This window comes from Rhinolophus sinicus, chromosome 14, assembly GCF_057876585.1.
Source record: "Rhinolophus sinicus isolate RSI-liver-muscle chromosome 14, RSI-T2T, whole genome shotgun sequence".
Classification (NCBI taxonomy): Eukaryota; Metazoa; Chordata; class Mammalia; order Chiroptera; family Rhinolophidae; genus Rhinolophus; species Rhinolophus sinicus.
This window is the reverse complement of record NC_142514.1, coordinates 15,604,522-15,617,255: the sequence shown is the minus strand read 5'-3', so window position 1 is coordinate 15,617,255 and position 12,734 is coordinate 15,604,522. Positions and strand designations below refer to the sequence as shown.

Genomic DNA, 12,734 nt, shown 5'->3' with positions numbered 1-12,734 from the left:
CCTGGGCTCTCTCCATCACAGGAGGCAAGTCAGCTCTGCCTCCTAGTGGACTCTCGTTCTCAGGCTTGTCCACGATGGGCCGTATTCCCAGTCAGCAAAGGCCCACACCAGTGATTCATTCAGCCTCATTCTGTTGGTCATAGCAAGTCACCCAGCCAGCCGGAGTGAAGGGGTGGGACGAGCGACAAACCTTTATGGCCACAGTGAACCTCCACCCTCCTTCCGTTCTGGGTAGTCGTCTGGGGAAGCAGTAGGAGGATTCGAAAAGGGTGCAGCTCCTCAGGGCGCTTAAATCCTTACCACCCCATACCATCCTTAGAGGATGAGGGGAGGTCTGGGGGCCGTTGTGATGGTCTTCCAGCCTGAATCCTGCCCTGCCAAGGCCCACACCTTTTCCCCTGAGGTTCCAGCGAAGCCATATAGCCAGACCAAAGCGGAATGAGATTCACGTCCTCCCCCCGGCCCCCACTCCATGCCCAGACTCATGGTTCTGGTGATACAATGAGTATAGTCCCTTGTGGTTTAGGCCTGAAGCCTACGTGGGGCCCCAAGTTTACTTCTCCACCCAAATATGTAATTGGAACTAGGGAAAGAGAGACATGGCTGAGCCTGCCCCAAGGAGCTGGACCTCAGTCTAAAGTCTCCTGATCACATGGAGGGAGGAAGCTGGTCGTGCAAGAGAGAAGGGCTGCCAATCACCAACGGTGGCCTAACTGGTTTCTTGAAGGCCAAGCAACAGGTGGTGAGCGTGGGACTGTCCCTTCTCCTCCGAGCATACTCTGCCCTTTGCCCCTGGCTGCCCACGGCTGGTCTCTGTATCCTGATATCATCTCCTGGTAAGGCTGCTGCCAGCTGGGAGGGCTGGCCCTGAGGCCGGCTCTGGCCTTTGCTGCCACCCTCCCACCTCCTCTAGGACGACCCCTAGTCTCCGACCCTGATCTCTGGCCTCTTCTCTGTTCCCTGCAGGTTTCTTGGGATCAGAAGTGACTGCTGCCCCTGTGAGGATGTGTCCCCAGCACCCCGAACCTGTGCCCCTGGCACACCCCCTCCCCGTGTTGAAGGAAGCCCTGGAAAAGGTTAGTGATGGCCCAGGAGGGAACTGGGTGTGTGCTAGGCCTGGAGGATACATTCTCTGTGCTGGAAACGGCATTCATTCATTCCTACAGCGTGGCATGTTGGAGCACCTGGTCTGTGCTGGGCACCAAGGATATGACAGGAAGAAGATACTGTCCTGCTCTGAAGAAGCTACTAGTCTGGGAGTAAGGGAATAGTCATGACAAGCAATACTTATAACACAGGGCTAAGAGTGAGGCCAGGGAAAGTTTAGGGGACTGTTGGGGCACAAAGGAATGGGCCTTGCGGGTCAAGGAAGGCTTCTGGAGGAAGTGGTGTCTGAACTGAGACGTGAACGAGTATGAGACCCCAGATGAGGGGCACCTGTGTAGTAAGGGAGCTTGGAGGGAGTGAAGGGTGTGCGTTAGAGGGAACAGCATGTACAAAGGCCCAGAGGCAGCAGAGTTAGTACAAGGCACATACAGAGAACTTAGGGGAAATTCAGTCTGGTGGGGCCATAGGTGGGGGGGAGGAGAAAGATGAGATGGGAGAGGATGACAGAGCCCGTATCATAGAAGTCATTACAATATAATTAAAAACACCCCCTCCCACACACACACAACACAACTTTTACCTCTGCAGGATGGCTTAACACTAGAGGGTTTGTCAGCCAGTTCTAGTCGGTGCTAGTCAGACCCCACCCACGTGGGTCACTCACCTTAAGAGACATACAGACAAATGAAACATGGTCGGACGTGTATGAGCAGCAAGGTAGTGGGGGAATTTGAAACCGCAGTCTGAGGAACAGCTGAAGGGAAGGCAGGTGATGCGTCCACATAAGAGAAGGCATGGCCAACGCACAGAGACACAGTCACTGTCTGCAAACACAGGATATGTGGTGAAGGAGAGGGAACAGAACGATGCCATGTGGCTCCCAGGGGTCATAGGAATTAAAGGAAAAAACCAGCAATAACCACGGCTGCCTTTTAGTGAGTACCTAGTACATGCTAATGTCTTCATATGAATACCTTGAGAATGGAGGAGGAAACTGAGGCTCAGAGAGGCAAAGTTAGTGCAGCAGCGGAAACAGGTAGACACAGCTCAACTCAGGATATTTACAATTGCTATGGCAGTTAATCAGAACCTAATCCTGATTCTACTGACCATTAGCCACTTGGGCAAGTCACTTCATAGCTCATAGACTCGGTTTTCTCTTCTGTAAAAGAGGGAGAAATTAGCATGGACTTATTATGAGGATGAAATGAGACAATGTATGAAAATCAGTTATACTGTGCCTGGCATAGTCTAAATGTCCCGTAAATGTTAGCTGTCGTCATCATTGTATTTCATCATTGAAAAGAATGAGGCATTTTCAACAAATGCTCAGAGAACCTAGGCCTTCTATAAATAGTGAATTCTCCAACACGAGGGAGTCAGACTCCCTAGGCCTGTTGGAGGTTTTCTGGGGCATCAGACAAGGTTTTGACTAGATCAGTTGTTTTAACTCTTCCTTCCTTTTATATTTTGCCAAGGAAATGTTTCTTTGAACAAAAATCTTATGAGGAAGCCCTATGTATAAAAGATTCCAGGGGAGCTGCTCTGATTGCAGCCAGGGTGGGGGGCCCACCCCCATGGGGCATGGTTGGAGAACCCAAGGTTTGGAGGCTCACTGGGCTCCCCGCTCCAGCAGCTGGGGAAGGGGGAAGAGAATAAGGGGAGCCAGTCAGGGGGTGCTGTGTGCAAGGTGTGGTGTGGGAAAGGGCAGGGGGTGCAGATGACAAGTGGGGTGTGTCTCTGCACCCACACTCTGAGCCTCCCGCTCTTCTCCTCCAAGGTGGACAGGATCCTGCGCCAGGCACTGTCTGCCCCAGGGCTGGCTGCCATGTCTACAGTTGTCATCCACAGTGACACCGTGCTTTGGACCGGGAACTTTGGGAAGAAGAATGGCTCAGACCCAGCTTCTGGGCCCCCCAATGAGTACACCATGTACCGGTCAGCTGACGGACCTCCAGGGTCCTAGGGTGGGGGCAAGGGATGGGAGAACAAGGGCACCTAGGCAGAAGGGGGACTCGAGATAATCATGACTAGGGGCCCATGCTGCCAGGGCCCTTTATTAAGTCCTGACAATTTTATAGATGAGGAGACTGAGGTCCCGAGAGGACCAGTGAATGCCCCGCATCACACCACAGGAGAAGTAGGTCAGGAAAGAACTCGTAGCCCCAAACCTAACAGAAGAGGCTCCCTTGTGCCCCATCCTCTCATGTGCCACAATGGAACCCTAACCAGTTCCTGGGCTCTTGCCCCAGGTCCCTGTCAGTTGGCAGCAGAGGCCCAGATGGAAGCCACGTGGGACGTTCTGCTGCACACCCAGAGTCTCCTCTCCTAGGTGCTGCTTGTAGGATCCTCAAAGCTCATAATGCAAAGGGAACACATTCGCTCCCAGAGATACTGTGAGCGTTTCCATTTATATCGCACCTGCTATGTGCCAGGCATGGGGACAATTATATTTGCTGCCCCTGATTGAGCACTTACTACCTGCCAGGCACTTTACGGGCACAATCTCCTTCAATCCTTTCTACGACCTGAGAAACAGACAAGGAAACTGAATCTCAGAAAGTCTAGTACTTGCCCAAGACCATTTGGTGAGAGGCAGACGTATGACCCAACCCAAGTCTGTCTCAGAATGGGCCGGGCCTGGGGAGGGCCTGCCATGGGGGAGGTGTTCCAGCGTGTCTGTCCAGCCCAGCCTCACTGCCTCTGTCTGTTCTCAGGCGTCCCAAAGCCAGTGCTACAGAGGCTTGTAAATTTCCAACTCAGAGGCTGAATAAGGTGGACTCGGTGCTTTCCTAGAAGGCCAGGAAGTTGGAGGCGGGGGCATAGATAGAGGGGGGCTGTGAGGCCAACGAGATGCCCACTGCACCCTTGTGCCCCCAACATTGTTCAGGATCGCCAGCATCTCCAAGATCTTTCCCGTCCTCATGCTGTACCGCCTGTGGGAGGAGGGCATCGTAGCCTCTCTGGATGACCCTCTGGAACGGTATGCCAGCAGCTTCACCATTAACAACCCTCTGGGCCTGGCATCAGCCCCCCAACAGCAGAGCCTGATGGATGGGCTGGAGGAGGTGGGCTCAGCCCCGAGGCCTTCGCCCGTCACCCTCCGAAGGATGGCCAGCCAGCTCTCGGGTGGGTGGTTCTGAACTTATCTCGCTCAGCCCCAAACATTTCAAGTGGGGGGACTGGGGAGCAGCATTTTAAGTCATGTACATGAATTACTTATTAAGAATAAATTACTATATAATTAATAATAATGGTGATGATGTGACAACAAGCCAAGAGGAAGGTGACCTGATGGAAGGGCAGGAGTAGGCTGGGGTCCTGGGCAGTACTGGGTCAGAGTGGGCTGGATGCTGACCAACTGCTCTGGAAGCTACTGAAGGGCCCTTCATGGGCCATTTTGCCCATCTGCCACCTGTGAATGTGAAGAGCTGGTTTAAAGAAGGTGTGCTGTGTGGGTGGGAGCAGGGCTGTGCTGTGGGGTGACTGACCCAGCCAAGCGGGGGAAAGTAGGCACTGTCTGCCCTACCCCAAAATGCCTTCTATTGCTCATATTTGCCATCACCAACCCACCAACGCCCAAAGGTAGGAATCCCTCATGAGTGTCTGCCATTTTATCATTTTACAAAGTGCGTTCCGGCCTGAGGTCTCAGTCCACGGACATGGCTGTTATCAGTCTCATTAGCAGATGGTAAACCAGAGGCTCAGTGAGAGGACGGAGTCTCCTGAGGTGGTCCAGGCAGGACAGGATCAGGGTCTCCCTGGGGGAGGGCAGCCCAATGGTTAAGGGCACGAGCACCGGAATGCCAGCTCTGCCCCCTCCTAGCTGTGTGACCTTGGACAGGTCACTTGACTTCTCTGAGCCTTGTTTGTCTCCTTTGTAAAATGACCATGGTTCAGACTATTATGGGGGACTGAGTGGGCTAATCAGGTTACCTGAGTACCTGGCACACAGCAGGTTCTTGTCAATGTAGCTCTGGTTATTACAGCCAAGGGTAGACCTGGGTTTAGTGGGGCCTGATGTGGATATAATTTGGGGGGCCTCTTTAAGAATACAGTGTTATAAATTCAAAATTAGACACAGACCTTGGACGGGGCTGTGCAGGTGAGGGACCCTGAGGATTGAACTCCATGAGCCTCCTGTTAAATCCACCCCTGGTTATAACTTGACTCCAGGGCTCCCTCTAGGGGTGTGTTGTGGATTCTTCCTCGTCATACCCAGGGAACCCAGCACTGGGATCTCTAAGTGTTTGGTCAGTTTGAAAACACCCTACATGTCTCCTCTTAGTCCCGAAGGGGCGAACTGAGCATATTGCTGCCTGAATAACTCTGGTCTAGGCTCTCAACGCCTTTTATGATTGAGCCCCAATCCTCATCTAAAGCTTTCTCCCATTTCTGCAGTTTATCATTCATTCTCTTAGTTAAGTCTTCTAAGACCTCACAGAGAAACCACTGCAGGTGCTCCAGCCCACTTAAAGATGAGCAGATAGAAGCTGAGAGAGGTAAAGCACATGGTTTGGGGTCACACAGCAAGAAGTGCTAGAGTCAGAACTTACACCCAGGACTTGGGACTCCATCCCCCCGCTGCTCCCCAGAAGCCGTGGAGTCATCCTGATACGTCTCACTCCCACACCCTCCACATCCTTTCTAGTATCAAATACTGTTGGCTCCACTCTCAAAATATGTCCAGAACCCATCCACTCCTCACCACCTCCACTGCTAGCACTCTCGTACAAGCCACCATCATTTAAATATGGATTTTGCACGTCTGCTTACAGGATTCCCTGCTGCTGCCATTGCCCCGAAATGTCTGTATTCGCACAGCAGCCAGAGCAACCTTGATAAAATATATGTCAGATTATATCACTCCTCTGTTCAAAACCCCTGCAGTTGCCTCACCCTACTCAGAGAAAAAGCCAAGTCCTTCTGGTAGCCTATAGCGCCCCAGAGGATCTCATACCTGAACCCGCCAATATCCCTCACCTCCCAAGTCTTCCCCTTTCTCACTCCTCTCCAGCCACATTGGCTGTTCCATGCAATTCCCCAAACATGCCAAGACATTCCTGCCCCAGGGCCTTTGCATTTGCTGTTTCTTCCGCCTGAGACATTCTTTTCTCACAGAGCTGCATGGCTCTCTCCCTCACCTTCTCCAGGTCTCACTAGCTCGAGGGTCACCTTCTCTGTGAGGTCATCCTCTGACCAGCTTGTATAAAATAGCAAGTCCTTCCTTCTTACATGGAATTATTTTTATCCGTAGCATGAATATTTATTTGCTTGTTGTCTGTCCCCTCCACTAGAATGTAAACTCCACATGGGAAAGGACTTTGTTCATGACTGAATCCCCAGCACTCAGAACATTCCTTGGCATAAAAGGGAGGCTCAAGATCTATTGATGGATGGATGGGAAGAACCCCAATCCTGTGATCCTTCTAAAGGTGTCACATCCAATAAATAGAAAAGTCCAAGTGGTCAGAGAAGCCAGCTCCACAAAGCTATTTGGCCACTGATCTTGAGAATTTTATGGAATCAAATTTCCATCGTTGATGATAATTCCTTTTGGAGCAGTTACCATGACCAAGCACTGTGCTAAGCATTTCATCTCATCTAATGCTCACATCAACCATCTGATACAGGAATTGTTGCCCTCACGTTACATACAGACAGGTTAAGCGGCTTGCCCAATGAAACACAGGCAGAATTGATTAGCGTCCATGCTAGGCTATTCTTGTTTTGCCAGGTGAGTTTGTCATTGTTCTTTCAACCCATGGAAGGTGGCAGAGGGAGTGCACCCAGGGGCCCACCATCCCACCCTCCGTGGGCCCAGCAGGTCTGACCACTGCGCCTGCCCCTCCCTAGGGCTGCCCAGAAGGCTCCGCTCCACGTCCCTGCTGTGGAGGGGCAGCACCCAGGAGGCCTTGCGCCTGCTCAAGGATGATGTGCTGGTGGCAGACCCAGGAACCAGGTGAGGAGAGCACCTTGATACTCTGCCAACGTTAGGAACCTCCTCTCCTGACGAGAGACAGCCCTTCTGGGAGAAAGGCTGCATCGCCTCATTCTAGGTGGTGAGAGTCAGGAGAGACCTCGGGGGCAACTGAATACAACCCCTATTCCACAGCTGGGAAGCCTGAGGCCCAGAGAGGGGCGGCACAGCAAGGCAGGGGTGAGCTGGGCTCAGAGTCAGTTTGAACCCCGTGATCGTTCCATTCATCAACTCAATATTTACTGAGCACCTACTCTGTGCCTGGAACAGCAAACAAATCCAACGAGGTCCCTCCTCATAGAGTTTGCAGTCTAGTGAGTGAACAGATAAACAAGATAAAGACAGATTTTGCCAAGGGCCGTGATGGAAATAAATGGGACACTGATGAGATAGGGAGTGGATAGCTGGAGGTGGCGCAGTGAACAGGGAAGCCCAACTCTGGGAGCAGTGGGGCTGGACAGAGGACAGCTGGCACTCCCCTGCCTCAGAGCCACCCTCCCAGGCCTGTTGGCTTTTCTTTGGGAAAAGATGCCCCTTCTTCAAGTTTGCCCTCCTGCTTCTCCAAATGCTGAACCTCAGGACCCACTTCCCTGAGAAAGAAAGGATTCAGGTAATGCTTGGGAATCTGCAGGCTGATGTCCTCCTTCAAGCTCTGCTATTAACTTGCTGTGTGACCTTGGAGGAGGTACTTTGCCTCTCTGAACCTCATCTTCCTCATCTGTAAAAAAGGAGGTTGGGCTAGAGTTCAGGTACGTCTAAAAGGGTTTGTGGATTTTCATCCATCCTTATGCCTTCTTGACGCACTCTAGATGCTGAAACTGCACCTGCTCTGGGAAAGGAAAGAGACCTCTTATTGAGCATTGGTGTCAGCCATGGCTGGGAAGAAGGGAGGAGTGAAATCCGACCTCCTGTTTTTTATCCTTGAGTTACATGATTGCTATCATTTCCCACCCAGGAGAGTTTAAGGCTCTAGTTTTCCACCAGCTAAAGTAAATCATACTGAAGTGTAAAGGACCAACACGATTTGTTTTACCACTTTTCCAGGTACATCGCCCAGTCCAGCTTTCCCCCTACCTGCTATGTGATCCTGGAAAATTCTCTGCCCCTTCCTTTTTCCAGAGGTAGAGTAGTGCTCTCCAAAGTCTCTTCTGGGTCTGGCCACTTGGGATGCAGTGAAGCAGGTTCCTTTCCTGTCCCACCCAGTCCAGTGAAACGCTGGTGGCATTGCAGACAGTCTGAGCAAGTGGGAAGGGGCTATTTAAGGCCTGGCGATGTCCCTCCTGGGCTGCAAACCAGTTTTCACCCCTTCCAGGTGTCATTACAGCACTCTGGCCTTCTCGCTTCTGGCCCACGTCCTGGCAGCCCACACGGCCCAGGGTGACTACCAGCGCTGGATCTCGGAGAACGTGCTGGAGCCTCTGGGGATGGCGGACACCGGCTTCGACTTCACCCCTCTTGTGCGTACCCGTTTGGCGGCGGGCTTCTACGGTAGCGGCAGGCCGGCGCCGCTCTATGACCTGGGCTGGTACCGCCCATCAGGCCAGATGTACTCCACCCCCGCCGACCTGGCCAAGCTGGCCATGGTGCTTCTAGGGAGCGGGCCCCAGCGGCTCCTGCAGCCCGACGCGGCCAAGACACTGCTGGCGCCGCTGCTGGCCTGCTCTGGCGCCTACTTCGCCAATGAGACGGGCACACCTTGGGAATTCCACGCGCAAAGGGGCTACCGCGTGGTGCGCAAGGACGGCGACCTGGATGGCTACGCCGCCACCTTCTCCCTGGTGCCACCGCTGCGCCTGGGCCTCGTGCTGCTGCTGGCCGGGCCGCGGCCGCCCGGGCCCGACCTGGTGGCGCAGGCTTACGACGTGCTCCTGCCGGCCATGGAGAGGGCCCTGCGGGAGGCTGCGCACCGCCCGGCCCCGCCGCCCAGCGCGCGCCCCTTCGCCGGCTATTTCACCTTCGCCAACTTGACCTTCTACGAGGTGCGCGCAGGGCCAGCGGGCGAGCTGCGCCTGCGCCAGTTCGGGCCTCGCGTGGAGGCGCTGGTGCCCCCAGCGTTCCGCACGCTGGCGCTGCACCACCTGCGGGGCCGCGTGTTCCAGCTGCACGTGGCCCGCGAGTTCCCGTGCGCGCTGCCGCTCGGCGACGCCTGGCTCTCCCTGGAGGCTCAGCACGGGCAGCTCGTCAACTTTTACCCGTTGGATCGTCACGGGCTGTCCCCAGGCTTCGATGTGCCGGGCCTCAACACGTACCGTGTGTTGCGGCTGCCGCGCAAGCCCGTATTCAAGAACCAGGGACCCCCGGCTCTGTCTAGAGCCTTCCCGTCCTCGCCTCCCAGCTTTCCAACTTAGGCTTGGAAGGTAAAACTACAGGGATGGCTATTAGAGAACCCGAGTAGTGGACAAAGTAGGGTAGGGTGGTACTCCTCAAAATGTATAATGAACGGCTAATTAATAATTGGGTAGTGGTGGTAAGCCCCTAAGTGTTAGAGGTCTTTGCTACATAAAGATAGCTGGAGCAGCCATGAGGTAGCCAATGGAAACTGAGTCATGAACCACGGTTTGAAAACACTGATATAAATAGCATCGAGCCTTTGCACTCCTGTTTTTTTCTTATGGAGATGAGTGTGGGGCAGGGCAATATAGTAAAAATTAATTTGTGTTGTTCTCATCTTATTTGTTTCTCCTCTTTTTAAAAGGAATCCACTTTGGTCTGACGGGATTGGTGGGCGTGGGGAAGGTGGACCATGTCTGTAGTCTTACCTGGAGCTGGGGGGGGGGGGGGGGGGAGGGGACTCCATGGCCATGATGCCAAACCCAGTGAGAAACTATGGGGAAAGCTGGCCTTTCCTTGGTGACATCTTTTATGGCAGTGACAATGCTTCTGTCCCTGTGAAATGGCTGAGCTGTGGATGTCCATATAGAGCCAAGAGGGGCAAAGAGAGGTCTCAGCTGTCCCTTGGGTGGAAAAGAAGAGGCGAGAAGGTTGAGAGGAGCAAGGGTTTGGTGAGAGAGTGGGGGACAGCAAGACCTGGGTCAGCATCTCTGAGCTGGGAGCAGACCCCATGAGAGTGTGCTGGATCTCAGATGGGCAGGGAGCCTAGGGGGAGCCAGAGAGTGGGGCAGCTGAAACTAGTAAGGGGCTAGTAACAGACTTCTCAGAGGAACTAGGCTAGGACACTGTCTTTGGTGATGGGTCAGAAGCCCCAAGATGTCTAAGGAAGGCCTTGAGCTTGCACACCAGGCTCCAACTGTGCTGTGTCCCTGTGGGTGGTGTGTGACCCAGTCGGCGTCACTGTGGGTTCTGAGAATCTCCTTCATCCAGCACCCATGAGCACCTCATAGGAGCTGGCAGCCCTGATGCCAGTTATTACTTTTAACATGGTATTGTTTACACCTGCATTTCTTACATAGTAATTCACATCACAAAACATATCAGTATTAACTTCATACCGTTGTATCCGCTATTCCCTCTACCCGGAATGCTTTGTCCATCCCTAGCTTCCAGGAAAACTCCCAATCATGCTTTAGAACCCTGGTCAGGACCCCAAGGGGCTCCCATTCAGGGTTAATTGCAACTTTCCCAAAAGCTGTAGACACTTGGATTGTTGTTCTCCTTGCCCTGAATTGCAATGACTTTGGGTACCTGCTGGTCTGCTCCATGGACGGAGGACTTCCATGAATGCAGGCACGTGTAGAACTCACTGCAGCAGTCCTAGTACCAGCTTCATGTCTGGTACTGCACAGGTGCCCAGTTCACGTGTCGTGAAGTGATCCAAATGCCCTGAGAAGCTCTTGAGGGTAGGATGCACATGTGGGTGATTTGTGTTTCCCCCCCACTGTGTCTAATGCAGCACCTTTTGTGTGATAGGAATGCAGTAAGTACTTTTTGAATGAGTGAGTGAGTGAGTGAAAAGGCAGGCTCCTCGATCCCATTCCCCTCTGACTCCTACCCTATCATGTTTCCAGGCCCAACTTCAACCTCCACCCTGCTCTACCTCTGACCCACGAGAGCACTGCCCAGGCTCTGGTTCACTTCAAGTGTGCTCTCAGGCACTGGTGCCGTGAGGTGCTCCCTCCAAAATGGGAAACCTGCAAATGATAACGCCTTTAGAGATTCACATTTAGCACTTTTAGCACATTTAAGACTCTGCGATACCCTGACGTAAAGAAATCTGATCAACTTGCCCGAGTCTATAATTTGCCTAATGCATTTGACCATGAACCATCCCTGAACGCCCCCTGCTTTCTTTCTTCTTCTTCTTTTTTTTTTTTTAAAGCGGAACTTCAAGTGACATTTATGTGACAAATGTGTATGGAGAGCCTACCGTGGATCAGGCATCGTCCTAGGACGCTTGTGGAGAACACACTGAGTGTATGACAGACACGGGCCCTGCTTCCTGCCAGCAAAATACTAAGAGCTCACGTTCGTGCGAGCTAAGCACTTGATATGCTTCACTTCATTTAATCCTCACCTATTCTCTGGGAGTTAGATATTATCGCCCCATTTCACGGACATGAAAATGAGGCTTAGGGCAATTATGTGACTTCTCCAAGGACACATAGCTAACAAATGACAGAGTTGGTATTCAAACCCTAGGACCCATGACAGCAGAGCTCAAACTGTTAAACATGAGTGTGTGTTCTTAGAACACTTTGGAATAACTGTTCCAATTCAATGCCTCTCCCCAGCCCAGGCTAAATCCCCAGCCCAGCCCCAGGCCCCATCCCAGGCCTAGCCCTGGCTTCATCCTTAGCCCTGGAAAACTGCTCGTCATGCTTTACAAACCTGCTAAGGACTTCTAGGAGCTCCCATTTGTTCCCTGGGGAACCTCGGCAAAAAAATCCAAACCAAAACAAAGAAACAAAAAACCCCTGAGAGTCCAAGTGATCATTTTTACAGTTCACATTTATTTTGGAAAAAAAGAAATGTTCTGCTAAAAAGACTCCTACAAAGACATTGGAGTAACAGGGTCAGGGGCTCATGGACACAGCTGGTGAGATTTCCTTGGTCACAGCATTAAGGGTCCTGTAGAGCCAAGTCTGACCCAGGGCCATCGGAACCCCAGCCGCATTACTTCCCAACCCCCCAAAGTTGTCAGGAAAGCCCATGTTTATGACCAGAGGAAACAGGTTTCCGTGAAACCCCACCAGAATCCTCGGCCCCCTGGTTGAGAGCTCTGGCCTGAATGACCCAGCCTGGAGTGGACACCTTGGGGGGGGGAGACCAGGCGCTCACCCCCACCACCCATGGCTTAGACAGTAGCTCCAGGAGGTTACAGTCAAAGAGGGTGTCCCAGTGCCCCCACACAGAGTGTCCCCCAGGGACCTGGGGTTTGGCCAAGGGTGTGACAGTGGAGAGGGGTTGAGTGGGGACCACTGGTAGCAGCATAGCATAGTGATTGCAAGGGCAGAGGCTGGGGCCAGAGTCCACTGGCTGACTGCGTAACCTGGGAAAACCCCCGTGGGTGTCTCTGAGTTTCCTGGTCTGTGGAGCGGGAATAATAATCGTACCTGCCTGACAGAGCTGTGTAAGGGTTAAGAGAGACACTGTGTAAAAAAACATAAGCACGGCTCCTGGCACGTTGTTGGCACTCAAAAAATAGCAGCTATGATTAGGATTTGGGGCTGGGCCTGACCAACCAGTAATT

General features: G+C 52.8%; 1 protein-coding gene across 1 annotated transcript; it reads left to right on the top strand.

The window, feature by feature from the left end:
• The first annotated feature begins 1,004 nt into the window (after positions 1-1,004).
• Positions 1,005-9,435, top strand: LACTBL1 (lactamase beta like 1). Its single transcript, XM_088789760.1, has 5 exons — positions 1,005-1,076; positions 2,888-3,045; positions 3,998-4,236; positions 6,964-7,069; positions 8,400-9,435. Exons 1-5 carry the CDS (start codon positions 1,005-1,007, stop codon positions 9,433-9,435), a joined length of 1,611 nt encoding a protein of 536 aa, XP_088645886.1.
• The last annotated feature ends 3,299 nt before the right edge of the window (positions 9,436-12,734 follow it).

Excerpts from the sequence above, each read along its gene's own strand:
- LACTBL1 (XM_088789760.1), top strand. The coding sequence starts at position 1,005 with ATGTGTCCCCAGCACCCCGAACCTGTGCCCCTGGCACACCCCCTCCCC. Across the intron at positions 1,077-2,887 it reads TGAAGGAAGCCCTGGAAAAG|GTGGACAGGATCCTGCGCCA; the intron begins GTTAGTGATGGC and ends TTCTCCTCCAAG. Across the intron at positions 7,070-8,399 it reads GTGGCAGACCCAGGAACCAG|GTGTCATTACAGCACTCTGG; the intron begins GTGAGGAGAGCA and ends CACCCCTTCCAG.